General features: G+C 54.7%; 1 protein-coding gene across 1 annotated transcript in view; it reads right to left on the bottom strand.

Annotated features, from left to right (window-relative positions):
* Positions 1 to 2,387: 2,387 nt before the first annotated feature.
* The window catches only part of ATP2B2 (ATPase plasma membrane Ca2+ transporting 2), a 205,370-nt gene continuing 192,144 nt past the window's right edge, over positions 2,388 to 15,613 (bottom strand). The window contains exons 21-26 of the mRNA XM_082639686.1: positions 14,476 to 14,687; positions 14,219 to 14,326; positions 12,295 to 12,477; positions 10,257 to 10,432; positions 6,169 to 6,223; positions 2,388 to 3,335 (exon numbers count right to left, since the gene is read on the bottom strand). Of these exons, the coding sequence (XP_082495812.1) occupies positions 3,024 to 3,335; positions 6,169 to 6,223; positions 10,257 to 10,432; positions 12,295 to 12,477; positions 14,219 to 14,326; positions 14,476 to 14,687 (1,046 nt within the window). The 3' untranslated portion in view covers positions 2,388 to 3,023. The remainder of the gene's footprint in view (positions 3,336 to 6,168; positions 6,224 to 10,256; positions 10,433 to 12,294; positions 12,478 to 14,218; positions 14,327 to 14,475; positions 14,688 to 15,613) is intronic.

The raw sequence follows: 15,613 nt of genomic DNA, 5'->3' as shown, positions 1-15,613 counted from the left end.
CCTGGAGCCCCTGTCCAGAGGGCAGACAAGAAGCTGAGGGGATGGTGCAGTCCAAAACCAGCAAAAAGTATACATTACAGAGTATATATTTACTATGTTCTGTTTGATGTTGGTTTTAGCCTTTTTTTTTTTTTTTTTAAGACCACAGACATTTCAGAACCATACTGCGGAGTAAGAAGAGTCAGCAATTGAAAGCATCACCATTGCATAGTATTAAATGAACAGAGATGGTGAGTTCTTTATTTACAGTTATTGTCTAGATAAAAAAATTCATAAAAACAGATGAATGGTCATAAATTATTTACCCCCTAATGGGGTGAACTGCCAAACGTACCCCATGCTGCTAGATATAGGACGCCGAGTGCAAGCTTTATGTACTACAGGGAGTTCTGACAAACCAATCATTTCCTGTGTGTGTGGATGTGTGTGTGCAAGTGTGAGGGTGAGGGTGTGTGTGTGTGTGTGTGTGTGTGTGTGTGTGAGCATCCATTATTCCTGACAAGAAAAGACCAACACTGACATGGGGCATTCTCGGTAGCTTCCATGGCTCCCTCTCCCCTGGGCTGGGTCCCACTAGGGGAGACCCCTCCTGCTTCCCTTGCGTCCTGGCTCCAAACGAGCAGGGAGCGTGGTGTGCAAGCGGGGCTTTCCTGGTGTCATGGAATGAGGTCACAGACACAAGGTTGGAACAAAGCGGGAAATGGAGAACCTTGAAAAAGGAAACTACAAAAGACACCACGTTCCAAAGCTGCCCCAGGTTTTACAGGAGCGGGTCTTCCTTTCTCTGAGGAGAACAGTGGGCGGTATTGGTGGTATTGGTCTTGGAATCCAATAAGCATATCTGAGGGTGGTCACCCCTCGGGGGATGCAGTTTCCTCTGCTGGGTACATTCAGAGATATTTCTTCACGACATTCAGGAGATGCTCTTGCGCACAGAAGGTCCTCCTTCCAGGAAGGTTTTGCCAGGTGGGTGGGCTGACTTGGGATCCTCAACCCTCGGGTTTCTCCACAGCCATCCAGATGCAGGCCCTCCCAGCTGACTATGGCTCTTTTCCCGAGTGGCTCTCATCTTGTCTGTGGAAGAATTCTCTGGGCCTGGAGAAGGGAAGGGCCCGGGTGGACACAGAGCAACTGTGGGAAGGGTCAGTGTGAAGAATGCATTTCGCAAGCGAGGCAGAAGCGTTTGGTTTTCCTTGAAGCATGGGACATCATCGATCATGGTATTCAAAATGTCTTTTGCACTGTACAAGTTTATGGAAAAAGATCGTATGCTGAAAAGTCTCAAAGCAAACTTTGTATTAAATACAAAAGTTCTTTTATGAAAAAAGCTGATACCCACAAAGTGCTTAGCAGTTAAGAGGCTGACATACAATTAAATTAGCTCCTATTTAAGTGGGATTACTACTGCTGTTATTGTCTCGGGGGAAAATAACCACCTTTTCTCACCTGTGATACTGTAGGGTTTCAGAATGGCTTTCTGTCTGGGAAAGCAAGACTTGCTGTTCAAAGGCTACAGTATATATTGCGACTACAGGAAGACAATTTGGTTTAAAAAAATCACACTGAATACATCTCAATATACATGTCATAAGGTTCGTTCGGATCTAAATAGTGCAGAGAAAAAGGCTATTCTTCTTCAAAAATAAAAATAAAAGCAGCAAGCCATAATGATCCTCATCCAATATGCCAACAGCTCACTTGCTGCAATTTATAAGGAAATAAGCCTCCAAATTACTAACTGAAAAAAAAATCAACACAATAGCATTTATAATATTGCAAAACTACCTCAGTCTCTGTACAGACAGCGCCAGAGAGAATCTCTGTTTGAAATGCTCTTAGTAAACTCAAGTGAGTTTCATTGAGAGGAAAGTCTTCACCCAGTGCTTTGCCAACCCCGTCACCCTGGGGCCGGGCTGGCCATCAGTGCTTTGAGCCCAGGAAGACTTCTCTCCTCCTCCCCCTTTGTCTACGGAGCACGCTGTTGGACCCCTCAGGATGGATACTCGCTAACATTTGGCTTCTGCCTGAGCCTCCCTCGGTAGTGATATTATTGAACGGAAGTAGCAGGCAAAAATCAGAGCATGGCTATCGTAAAACATCAAGGATGCAATCTAGGGAGGTGTCTATCAGGCTGAGCTGTTTTTATAGCATCTCAGCCACCAGTGTTCTTAAACCGTACAAATAGCCGAAGACGATATCTACAGGTTTGTAAACAAATTACATTCTTCTTTTAGGACATAAATAAGTTAAAATAGAGCAATTTAAGCAGAAACAAGGCAACATGCCGGCAAAGAAACTTTATATATCCATGTGTGTGTGTATATATATATATATATATATATATATATATATATATATATACACACACACACATATATATCTACCTATCTATATGGACGTATACAGTCTTGGGGAAGTATACGTTGATATAGATACAAAGAAATGGATATAACCTTGTGAGTGTCTGAAGTTCTTCGGTTCCATTGGTGCAAATTTACTAGGCGAGTTAAGCTCTGCAATTTCAAAAAGTTGTTAAATTAACCTATACAACTGAGACCATGCTGCGCAAGCATTTCAAAAACTCACAGACCGGTGGATTGGATAAATAGTCTCAGAAAAGAGTCTGTCTGCAGTTCCCGCCTAAGAAAACAAATAAACAAACAAAAAAACCCCCCTCCCCAACCCCCGAAAAACCAAACAAGGGGAGGACCGGAAGTGTACAGTACATTCATGCAGGGGACATGGCGCCGGGCGGGTGCATGGCTGGTCCATGTCGGGTGGGAGCCAGGAAGGGCTAGTTCTGGGAAAAAACCGCTCACTCCCTTAAGCCCCCGGAGGAGATCCCGCCCTCGCCTCAAAGTGAAAAAGAGTTCAAACAGCATCGCAGCCAGAAAAAGGGTCTGTTGGGTGGAAACGGTTTTCTCGCCAGTATTTGGTTTCCTGCTGTTGCTCGTTGCTGCTTGCGTGAGTCGGGTGCCTGGACGGGTGGCTGCCCGGGAGGTGGGTGGTGGCGGGGTCCTCAGCTAAAGCGACGTCTCCAGGCTGTGGATGGGGCTCCCTGGACTTGAAGAGGTAGCTGATTTGCTCGTGTCGGTCGTCAGGTTGATCCCGCTGTCGATGGCGCTGTTGTTCTTGTTGAGCGAGGACGGCGGGCTCGAGTTCCGCTTGAGCGCGGCGTCTTCTTCCAGGTCGGTGTCGTCGATGAGGGGGATGTGGGGCTGTGAATCTTCGACCCGGAATTCGGGATGAGCCATGAAATTATGGATGGAGGTTCGAGACTCAGGCTTTTCTAGACCTTCATAGAGAGAGCTACGGAACGCCTTCACGACGCGGATCTGCAAGGGAAGCACGGGGGTGAGGAGCACTGCCCCCAGGGGGGCCGGCGGCCAAGCTCTGGGGGGCTCGGAGGAGGGGTGGGTGGGGGAGAGGGGGTTCGGGCACAGCAGGTGGCTGGAATCCACAGTCGCCGGGTGTCATGAGCACGGAGAGGAGAGGGAAGAACGGAAGCGGGGATTTAGGTTGTGTTCATCCGTGAGGTTTTTAAAATGGCTTGGGTTTGGGTAAAGACTACAGTATTAGGACAGGAGGAGGGAAGGCCCATCGTAGCGATGATGGGAAACAGTGGTTAGAGGAAGCTTAGTCCACTCCAGCGGGCACCCAGACCTAGTGAGAGACTGAGCCTTGTTAACTGTAGAGCAGAGGTTCGACCATGCAGAAGGGGAGCGGGACCAGGTGGGAATAAAGGAGGAAGGAGAAGAGGCTATTTATTTGTAAAAAATTAATCTTAGAAAAACCACACGCGGTTAAGAAACCACACGACATGGAACAGATAACGTGTCACAAACAGAAAAGGAACAGGAAGGAGAGACAGTTGGATGAGCCGGGATGAGAAGGGACACACGAGGGCCAAACAGAGAAGGGCAACATCCAACCGAAGCAGCAAAGCAAACCGAAGCCAACTCGGGGCTTTCTGGGGTGCACAGCAGAGGCAGCCAGAAAGCACGATGGCAGCGGCGACTGATGACATTCAGGGGCACGAGCATGCTACGGGGTGGGGGGGGTGGGCGGGAGCCACACGGCACACAAAGACACGCGGCTACACTTGGAAGCCTGGACAATGTGAATGGAGGTCGTTTGTACCCAACGTTTCTTCCCTTCATGCATTTGGGAGGTAAACACTCGAGTATAGACTCAAAGCCCTGGCCACTCATTGGAGTTGGCTTTGGGGTCCCTTATTTCCTGGGGTTTTTGCCTCCTTTCTTTATTTGTGCTTTGAAAACACAATACCAAAAAACGAGGCCAGAATCAGAGGGCCAAACCCAGGCCCTGGGTGGGATTCTAAGAGGGTGTGGAACTGAGCCACAAAACAGCAAGTTCTTTCATTTTCTGTGTCTCAGTTGGAAGCTGGGTTCCCTGAAGAAGGGAAGGAGGCTGGACGCTGAGTCGTCCAGGCCAGTGGGCAGAGCGCTGGATCCAGAGTCAGGAAGACCCGAGTCTGCGTCCGGGCTCTGCCACTTTGGGTGCCTTGACCGCGGGCGAGCCACACCACCGGCCTGGCCGTCCCCTGTCCCGCCTCACAGGGTGCACAGGAACCGGACCCTCACTTTGAAGAGAGGCATCCCTTCTCTGGACTCCTGGGAGGGGGAGCCAAGCCTGCCATCTCAAGGGGCCGATGGGACTTGGGACAAAGGCGCCTCCTCCTCTCTTCCCAGCCCCAACTCAGAGTGGAGCCAGTGGCGGGGAGAGCAAGGCAGCATCCATGCTTCCAAGGAGCAGAACCTCAGCCGAGGCGGCCGGGGTGCTGCGGCCGGCCGTCTGGCCTTCCCTCCCCCCATATCACAGGCCTGTAGGGGGACAGTGGACTGGACAGGGCAGTTGTGGGGAGGCCCTTGTGGTCCCAGGATTTGCGGAGCTAAACCCAGAGGTAGCTCGTTGGTGGGGCTCAGGGTGGAAAGCCCTGTCCATAGGAGTGAATTTTCACAGCGACTGTGGCTAATGGTTTTAAGTGTCACAGCTCAGGGTTTGCTTGACTATTTCAGAGAGGAGTCTTTCTAAAGCACATCATAAGCTCCTCTGCCTTTTAATTTAGAGAACACAGAGAAGAATTTAAGTTTGTCAATAAGCCTTCTTGGTCTTGTGTAAGACCCCTACAGTTTTGATTTTTTTTTAAGTTTTTCTCCTTTGCTGTCAGCCATCACTTACTAGTTCTGACTTTCCCTTGTCTTCTCAAAAGCATCTCTGTCCCCTCTCCTTCTTATGTGCTATGGGCAGGGGACTCCAGGGAAACCTGCCTCGTGGAATCCTGCTTTCAGTAAGAGGCATCAGGTGCCAAGCGAGAGCCAGCCAGACGCCATGCATTAGTGCTGGTCCTCCGTGATGGCCATTTGGCTGCTCTGAGGTTTCTTTCTCCCTGGATTCCCTATTTGTGGCTCTGTAGAGATTATTCAATATTCTGATCTCCTGATAACTGGGCCATTACTCCCTTGATTACGTGAAAACAACAACAAAAATGATGTTGCAGGCCTCAGTTTTCTTAACTGTAAAATGGGAATAATAATGATCATTGTAGCTGCTCAGCCCAGAGCCTGGCTGAATTGCAATAAGATGCCAGCCGGGAGTGCCTGGTGGAGGAGGAGGGATGGTGGCAGGACCCTGTCGTGTGACTGACAACGCGGGGAGGGGGGATGACACACAATGAAATGTAGGCCCCTCGCCCTCCCCCTGGAATGGAGACAACAGAAAGAATGAACTGCTCTGGACAAGACTGTGGGGACAAGACTTTTCGGGACACCCCGCCACGGCCATCTCAAGTCTCCACTTCGGATCTCTCGCGGCTGAAATGGAAAAAAGTATGGGAAGAAAAAAAAGCTCTTCCATCTCCCCTCCCTGCCTGCCCTGGTGATGGGCCTTGCTGGCATGAGCTGCACTGGGGCGTGGGGTGAGGGGGAAGAGAGGAAGGGCCTCGGTCTGTGGGCTTTCAGACGTTTTGGTTCCATCAGCACAAAGCGGGTGGGGAGCCCCATGCCCGTTGTCGGTGGCTCTGAGGAAATGCATGGGCCCCGGTCTGGGGCGGGTTCGACATACTCGAATGTTTACCCGGCTTCAAGGAAGCCAAGAGTCTGGGATTGATTCACATTCATTTCAGGCTCAAGGTTAAAGACTCACAACCTCTTTTAATTTCACTCTCTCTTGCTGAACTCTGTGTCCAGGGTTCTCTAGCCCTCTAGGGAAACAAACACATGGAATATTCAGACAGCGGAGAGGTCTGGACTCCCCCCCAGAAGCAAGCCATTTTCTCGCCAACCCAAGGTTGCACTAAGTTAGTTACCAGAATGCTAATGAGAGGTCCAGCTTCCTTTCCTTCCCTTCTTCTTCACTTCTCCCCCTAAGAGATGCAAACTCCTTGCCCTAGCAGTCCTCAGAACCGGGAATCTGAAGGGGGAGTGGGATGGGGGATGCCCTATCTAGCAGGGTACGGCGTCCAGAAAGTGGCTGGTCTGGGGTTAGGAGTCTGATGCTCTGGGCCTGGTTGGTTTGAAGGAACAGGACCTTCACTCATGAACGTGGAGCGTGCTAATGAACTTGCTAAATACAAAGGTAGCTTGAGATGGGTTAGGAATTTGTGGCAGTAAGAGAGAGGAGCCCTGTAGCTTGGCCTTGGATCTAAGAGCTAAATGCTAATTCTGTTCCTGGTCACCGATCGGAAGATGCCTCTCTTCTCAGTCCCTGCCAGGCTGGTGGAAACTCAAGCAGAGAAAGAGCTTCCCTGGCCTTCTAGACCCCAGAGGACTGGCTCCTTTTCACTGGATGAGGCTGTAGGAGTGGGTACTGGTTCCACAGTGGAAATTCAACCTCTGTGGGCTCTAGGTCTGTGGGCTTATCTGGGAAGTGGCGTGGGTGGTGAGAAAAATGAGGGACTTTGGAGTCAGATCTCTTGTCACTTACATACTGTGTGATCTTGGCCAAGTCAGTTCACTTCTCTGAGCCTCAGGGTCTTGCTCAGTTAAATGGAGGTACTGGCAGCTCCCCCCCTTCACATTTCAGTTGTGAGGTATATGTGGAGTGAAGGATGTGCTGAACTGCTTTGGAAAATTTGGGGTGAGGCTCAAGTATAAGGCATTAGGGGTGTGCCATTAAAGTTTCTGGGAGAAAAAAAGAAACTCGCTTTTGAGTAAGTCAGAAGAGGAAAGCAAGGCTGTGGACCAGAGTTTCCTCCATATCATTCCAATGCCAGTCTGACCAGACAGACTGTCCTGTCACCGCATGGTATCTGTCTGCCTGGGGCCCTCCGCCTCACAGTGGTGCTGAGGGAGGGATGTGTGATGTGCTGGGGGGTTCCTCACCCCAAGTCATGAGTCAGAAGTCAGCCATGCACACGCCACCCTGCCCCAGGACTTGGTGGTCACTCCTGATAGCCCAAAGGACAGTGGTTTGACTCTTTCCAGGGCACAGAGAGCCCAGGTGTTTTCAACTCAACAGGCACCCTACTCTACTGGAGAATCCTGGGAAGAAGATCCTGCTCGGAGGAGACAGGGGGTGGGGGGAGCCCAGCTCTCCACCCACCCCATTGGGGACCCCTTCTCTTACTTCCTGGGCCCCTGCTTCACACCCTGTGGGAAGAAAGCCTTTTGGCTTCTGTAGGGACCCTGCCTGGTATCTAGAGGGCTCTCATTGAGTCCTTGGAGACCAGAGGAGGTGACATTGCTATACAAACTATTCAAGCAAAGGAGGAACTAGGGAATATTTCACATCGTGACTGTGTTGACCAAAACGTGTCTGTTGAAACCACAGAGGTTGTGATCCATTTTGGAACCAGTACCCTTGAGCAAGGGGGTGGTCAGGCTTTTTTTGAGACCCCATGCCCATAAAAGAGTCCCAGAAGGGACCCAGAATTACAGGCTGGATTCTACAATTGCAGGTAGGAATGCAAGATTCCTAAGGAGGCATGATGCCTGAGGGAGAGGCAAGACGGCACTTGGGTGAGGGAGTCATGCTTGATTAGCCCCTTTGGGTCCTCTGAGAAAATGATGGGTCATGGGCAAGGCCTATAGCATCCTTCTTAAAGGCTGTTCCAAAGTTGGGTCACCATGGGATAAAGGGATTAATCTGGGCTAGAAGGAGATTGGCTTAGAGATAGGAAGCAAAGGGCAGGCAGAAAGGGGCATTTCTCTGAAGGAAAAGTGTTGAGAACCAAGTGTCACAGGACTGGCCTTATTGCATGGTTTTATAAAGGACAGAAGAAAAGGTTCAAGATGACTGCGTTCTTTCTTCGAGACCGGAAGAGCTAAGGTGCGGGGCCTAACCAAGGGAGAGGCTGCAGGTGCCCAGGAGTGCCGTGAGCTCCGTGTTGGCCTGGGTGAGGCACCACGCTTCAAGAAAGAGGCCGAACCGGGGAGGACGAAGAACTGGGCCTGGACCCGGCGGCCACCTTCTGGCAGTCAGGCCGGCCGGAGGGATGCAGGAGGCAATGGGAGGGCAGTGGGAACCCCGAGAGGAAGAGATCCTTTCCCCAGGTGGCTCTCCAGCCCTGAGCACTTCTGGTCTCTGCACTTCACGACAGGAGGCAGCGCTGAGCAAGGCTGGAACTCGGCTGACGCAGGAGTAGGGCAGCTGGGCGCGGGCCTCCCACCGAGGCGAGGGCTCTCTGTGTGGAGCGGGAGTGAGTGGGAACAAAGCGTCTCCTGCTCTGAGAAAGCCTGGCAATGACTTGCCGGTGACAGTGCCTCATGGGAACGTGACTCAGACACCATCCGCTCAAACACGGCCTCACTTCACCTTGGCTCGTCTGGCCTCCCCATCGCTGTGTTTTCGTGCTGATGAACGAGCACAGGGGCTTTCCCCCGTTTCTGCATCCTCCCTGTCATTTTGTGGACTTGGCAGGACTGCACCCACGGAAAGGTCGTGGGACGTGAGCACACGCCACCGACAGCAACCTGTGGCTCGCGCCTCTTGTCCAAGGGCTCAGATGGCATCGTTCTCACCCAGCACATGGTCCTCTCCTGCCCGGTGGCAGAGATGTGTGTTTTGGGTGTTCTGTGCTTGGGAGGGGGGCAGAGGCACCTTATAAAGTATCAAGAGATGAAGCCTGGAGTCTCATCAAAGAAGCCCAAGGGCTGGCTGAGTGAACAGAGACAACTTGAGAGGACCAGACTGCAGCTCCCTTGTGGTTTAGGAGGGGCTGACTGGAGACAGGGAAGGGAGGCAGGCGGTAAATAGAAACTCCTTGTGCCCTCTGGGGCCTGGAGCCATGGGGGGTTCATAAAGATCTAGACAAGGCCAGAGTTGAGAAACTTGGGTCAGAAGCCCTGGTGTGAGGAGATGAGCTCGAGGGAGGGAGGTGAGGGAGGGGGTTGGAGTCCCAGGTGTCCCTCCAATGAGGAAGGAGGAAGCCACAGGTTAGACTGGGTCCCTCGGGCCTGCTGTCAGCCAGCCAAGATGAGACCCCCACTGTGCTCTACCTGAGGTCAAGTGGAATGGGTCAGGAGCCTTGTCCCTTCCAGGAAGGGCTCAGGCCTTCGCTGTGCTCCAAGCCCTGCTGCAGGGAGAAGTGTGTGTAAGGTAGCTGGTGCTATCAGATGTACAAGGAGAGAGGGCAGAAGGGGCTGAACTACTGGGTGCAGGGCCTCCGGGCTGTGATCTCCTTGGGGGCCTGGGTCCCCTGACCAACTGTGACCTCTGATCTACAGTGACCCCTCTGGGCTGGACCTCACTGTGGCTGACTGTGACCCCTCAGAGCCTTTCCTCCCTTGACCCACAGTAACCCTTGGCCTGACTTCGACTGCAGGACTGTGATCTCCTGGCCAACTCTGACCCTGGCCCTCACGAGCCAGGCTTTTCCTGACCGGGTATGACCCTACACTGATTGGGATGCTCCACGTCCCCCAGCTGACTGCTCCCCCTTGGCCACCGTGACCCTGTGGGGGACTGTGACATTCGATCACTGAAACCTCCCTGACCGACGGTGATCCTTTGACTGACCCAGACTTTCTGACTACTTGTGACCCTCACGACCCCATGACTGCCTGGTCATAACCCCTGACCCTGACCCCAGCCGACCCTGACCCACTAAGGGACTGCCACCCCGTGCCTGGCTGTGGTCTGCTGACTGCCTGGGACCCTCCTCAATGGCCGGGGCCCCTCAGCCCCCTGGGCCTAATCACGACCTCCTGCCCCCCGAGTCCCTGGCGCCCCGGCCCCTGCCCTCCTGCCCGCCCGGCGCTGGCGGCGGTGGCACCCGAGGCGGTAAGGATTCACACTCACGCCCAGCTGCAGCAGGAGGAAGGCTGGTCGGAGAGGAAAGAGCATTGGACAACGACACGCGACTAGGGCTAGAGAGATTGGCTACGTCCTGGCTCTGGCTGGTGACGGAGGATTGTCTCCGCAGGGCTCCCTGAAAGGAGGCCCCGCTCTTGAAAGTATTGACTACTTCAATCTGCAACGGAGGAGAGAACGAGACAAGTTGCGAAAAGAATGGACACGACAGCTACACGACTGACAGGCGCCAGGCCACGAGGACAGCCGCAGCCACGGCAAGACAGCACGCCACTTAAACCAAAATGACAATACCAGGCACGATCCAAGGCTCTGAGAGACGTCTGCTCAGCTCGGGCACCTGGGGTCCCCAGGGCCCGGTTGAGGGGGGAGCCACAGGGGCCCGGCCTTGGTCCTGCTCTAGTGACTCAGGGGCCGATGGGCTGGGCTGGGGGCCGCGGGTGGGGCGTTAAACATGGTGTTTGGAGGCAGAGGGGGTGCTCAGCCCTTGGGACCAGGCGTGGAGCCAGAGTGGTGTGCTGGGAGCTCTGGGGTGGACAGACCCTGGCCCAGACCCCAGCTCTATCACTTATGAGCTAGACGGCCTTGGGCAAGTCACTGCCCGGCGGCAGTTCCTTGTCCTTCAGAAGGGGCAATGCCACCTACCTGGCAGGGTTAGCTGTGAGGGGCAAAGCACTGGCCCACTTAGTGGTCCGTAAGAGTCAGGCTAGATAGGACTCGTGCTCACTCAAGAAACTACAGTCCCGGTGTCCTCCTCAAAGGCTTTGTGGCCAGGCTGGTGACAGCACCAGGGCCGTGTGTGTGCTGAGAGCTGCCAGGCTCGCCTGGGAAGTGGGGGGTGGGGGCTACCCGGAGGGCTAGTCCCGGAGCCCAGACTGCTGTCTGTCAGGAGGCTCTGGGTCTGCAACCTGCTCCCCGACCCAGCGCCCAGAAAGGGCTGTCTCCTGAACCTCGGTTACCCCTAAAACTAGGTGCGGGGCACACTGACCTCTCAGGGGGCTGGGAAGGCCCATGAGATAATGTTTGGGACAGTCCCTGTAGGGTGTGAGGCAGCCCAGGCGACCTGTTTTTGTTGCACTAGGTGGAAATGCAGCGGTAGGCCACGTAGGACTGCAGGACCGCAGGCCCAAGGTGGGGGGCCCTGACGCACTTCCCAGAGCGTGACGGGGGCAGGGTGGCCATGAACGTCCCAGCACAGCTGTCCCAGGCTGGCTGGGCAGGAGACTGAGCCTCTCTCGATTTCCTGGTCCCTCTGTTCCTCATCCTACAAGGCTGTGAAAGCACCCCGAGAACTGCAACCCTGACTCAGGGAGAGGGGCCGTGTGGGAACACGGGGGCTGCATGTTCATGGCGTGTGTCACGTGGTGGCCACGCAGTCCCGTGCTGAGGCAGAGACCTGCTTCTGGCCGGACACACATCCCGCACGTGTGCTCTACATGTGTGTCCTTGGGAGGGGGGTGCGTGCACGTGGTGTGTGTGTGGAAAACCAAGCTTTGGTCCCCAGAACTGACTCAATGCCCCAGTGGGGGCTAGAAGAGTGTCTGAAGCCCCCCGTGGAGGAAGATGTATGTGCATGTGCACAAGCCCGCACCGCAGGCCTGACCACGTGGCCGGGAGAATCTGGGGCCCACCCCGGCCTGAAGCTGCCATCCTGGCCTCACGTGGATCAGTCTCCAGCTTCGCCTGACCCTCCTGGCGGCGCCCCAGCAACCCTGGCAGGAGCCCCTCACTCACCTCGGCCCTCAGGGTCACCCCTCCTCCACCTTAGGGGCACCCCCTGCCCCCCGCCCCAAAGCCCACAGTGGGTGTGACCCCAGTCCGACCCCGGCCAGGTGGACAGGGAGGTGGGACCTTCCCAAGGAGGCTGCTCTTCAGCAGCCACGCAGAGTGTGTGTGTGGGGAACATGGGTGCACCGGAGGCTGGTGAGATGGCGAGAGAGGGTCTGGGCCCACCCTCACCCCCTCATCCCCATCACCACCCACCCCGCCAGGCACGGGCCCAGCCCCAGGAGCCGCCTGTACCTGGGTCTGGATCCGGTTCAGGCCTCGGAACCACAGGATCTGGCCCCGCCGCAGCTCTCGCTCGGCGTGGTCTATCTCCTCCACGTCCTCGTTCAGCTCCTCCTCCGGGATCTCCTCCTTCTGCGTGAGCCTGCCCGCCTCCTTGAGGAACTTGAGCCTGCTGGTCGGGATGGTGGCGATGACCTGCAAGGGGCCCAGCTGTCAGCGGAGGGGTCGGCCTCCCCCGCTCCCTCCTGCTCTTCTTACCCACTGACCTAGTTACATTCGACTCACTCCTTAACTCGTCTCACCCCTTCCTCAAGTCAATCTTTAGGTTTCTTTTTAATTTGCTTCTTAATTCACTCACTCATCCAGAGGCAGGGGGAAATCGTGGGAAATCTGGGGAGTTGGACACGTGTGACTTTGGATACCCCAGACCTTACAAGTCCTGTGACTTTGGGCAAGTCATTTAACCTCTCTGAGCTCCGGCTTTCCCATCTGGAAAGCTGGGAACAGTTCTCAGAGTTGGAGATGGTGTGTCTAAGTCACTGGCCCTCAGGTCTCTGGCTTATTCTTCCTGAGGTCACTGGGTCCTGGGGTGCCCAACCCTGGGCAACAGGGGCTCAGAGCTTGCGTGCCTTGGGGGCAGTCAATCCTGGGACTCTTGGAATGGCTGCCCTCCCGGAAAGGGAAGGCAATGTGGGAGGGGGATACGCCTTTGTTCTTACTCTTCCTCCAAAGGGCTTGTCCTGGGGCTGAGGCCTGAGCGGCAGGCCCTGTGGGGAAGCTGAGGTGGCAGAGGTCAGAGGCCCCTGACGTCTCCTCTAGGGACTGACAGGGGCTGCCCTGCACACTCCCAGGGGTTCCCCGGGGGTTTAAGGTGGGCCTTGCCCACTGGCATCTTCCTTAGGTGTTAGGAACCTGCTCATCCAGACGCCGAGGGCTCTCTGAGGGACTGTCCAGTGGGACAAAGATGCCCAGGCCCTGAGGGTGCCCAAGGAATGGCGTTGTTAAGTCAAATGTAGTTTATCAACTCTCCAAAGAAGCTCCAAAGCTTAAAGAAGATTGTTCTGAGTGAAACTAAATTTTATTCTTTACCTTCTAGTTCATTTCTCTCACTGGAATTTCCCACTCTAGCCTGGGAACAGCTTGAAGGCAAGACCAACGTCTTAGGCCTGTTGGGGCCCCCACTGCCTGGATCCAGCTCCGGGTACCATGTCCTGGTCAGGCGTCTTTGAGCTGCAAGCTGTGAGTTCCATGATGGTGCGTGTGCGTGCGTGTGTGCATGTGCCTGGTGGGAGAACGTTCCGGGGTCATGGCTAGAAGGGCCTCTAGAGAGGATCCAGCCCAGGGTTCGCCGAAGCTGGGGAGGGCCACAGATGGCTGCAGACACAGCACTGTGATGCAGCAGGGTTTGCCCTTCTTATGTTCCCTCTGAGCTCTCTGAAGGAGCCTCTGCTTGGTGTCACAGCACCTACTAATATGCTCTTTACAACAAGCCGGCTTCGAGCTCTGAGCCTTGGCTGGCCATGGCATCTAGTTAGACTTTAATAACGTCGTGCTTGTTACATTTTTGTTTGTTAGCTTCTGTTTATGACAAGTGATACTGATTTTCCAATCATATCTGTAATATGTTACCTTTTGAAATAAACTTCAGTTAGAAAAACAGATGTGACTAAAAGAAAGTATCAAGTAAATAACAGGATCAGCGGGGTGTATAGACAGAAGCAAAAATCACAGTGGCGATACCCAAATGACCAGCATTTGAGACCTGGGCCAACCCCCCATTGCTTCGGTCCCCAGAGACGGGGAGGCCCTTGCCCGGGGCCAGACAGCTAATCCATGGAGGAGCCATGACCCATGCCTGGGGCTCCTGGATTCCCCGTCCAGTGCGCTTTCCCTTCCCCTGCTGAGAGGCCCCTCCTGCAGCTCCCCCAGCACTCACCTGGCCCCAGACGAGCTCTCCTAACCCGATGAATATGCACCACATCCACTGGTCCAACTGCAGCGGAGAGCAGCTGAACGGTTTCCCACCAAACTGCACAATCACTATCTGGAGGTCACAGGGAGCAGAGAGAGAGACAGAGGGACAGGCCATCAGGGGCCAGCTCGGAGGTCTGGGCTCTCAGGTCACTGCTGAGGGGCCCCGGCTGTCCGCTGCCCTCTGCCCACCCCGGCCAGGTCAGGGTGGGGGCCTGGTACCTGGATGGTGAAGGTGCCCAGCACAATGGTGCAGAAGATGGGGTTCCGGAAGATGCCGTCGAAGACGTTGCGCTCGCCGTGGATCTTGCGGGCGTTGATCTCGTTGAAGAGCTGCATCATGACGAAGGTGTTGAAGATGATGGTGTAGTGCTCGGAGGGCGGCGAGTGCAGGGGTGCGTTCCTCCCGCTGTCGATCTGGAACATCTTCTCGCCTGCCAAGCCGAGAGGGCGGGAGCCGGGCTGAGGGACGGAGCTGGTGGGACGCCTGGCCCTGCGTGGGGGCCTCTTCTGAGCAGCCGGGTGGGTCACCCAGATGCGGGAGGTGCTCTCTGGACACTGGGGGACAGGTGGGCCTGAGCTGTGGGGTGTAAGTGAAGGGGTAACAAAACCCTTTCTCCTCTAGGGGAGAAAGGCCTTGGGTGGACTTTCTTCCACTTTTTCTGCAGAAATCTGATAAAGGTGGGAGGCCAGCTGTGCTACAAGGCGACAGGGCTTATAAAAAGCAATCCCTGGTTGGCAAACTCATCCGGACTGGGAGGTCGTAGAGTGACCTCACAATACCTGGCGGGAGACCACAGCTTTGGGTGCCCCCCAAAAGTCTTTCTGCTTGTAATTGAGCACGTCCTTGCTGAGACCTCTGGAAGCGCAAGGGGCTGTTACAGGAGAGACCAGTTCCTGCATGGAGGCTGGAGCTTCCAGGCCAGGCTGGCTCTGGACTCACCCAGGTGGCCTAATTCTCTGTCACAGGAGCTGCCACGTGGCGGTGTGTGGGGGACACAGCCCCGGGCTGCTGTGTGGACACCCACCCACGGCATGCCTGATGCCATCCTGCGTCCTTTTGCAAAGCTGCATGAGCTGGTGTTGGGAGGGCTTGTGGGGTTTTCTGAGTGTGAGGATCTAGCTGAGTCCAGGACCGCCCAGAGCAGGCGCTCAAGTGGGGAAGCCAGCAAGTAAAGCAGGAGCCCACCACGCCCCCTCTCTCCCCAGCCTGACAGCGTTCTCCGAGTCTCTACTAATTCTGCATTCCCCAAACATCCTCCAAGGCTTTTCATGATCATCTTTGCAACCGTGCTGCCAACACAATGGAAGGGAACTGCACTTTGAGGAATGGGATCGTGCCCCATCCCCATCTGGACTT

Source organism: Mesoplodon mirus, assembly GCF_964341445.2.
Source record: "Mesoplodon mirus genome assembly, chromosome: 12".
In the NCBI taxonomy this organism is placed as follows: Eukaryota; Metazoa; Chordata; class Mammalia; order Artiodactyla; family Ziphiidae; genus Mesoplodon; species Mesoplodon mirus.
Note: the sequence above shows the minus strand (reverse complement) of the source record. Positions and strands in the feature narration are given on the sequence as shown.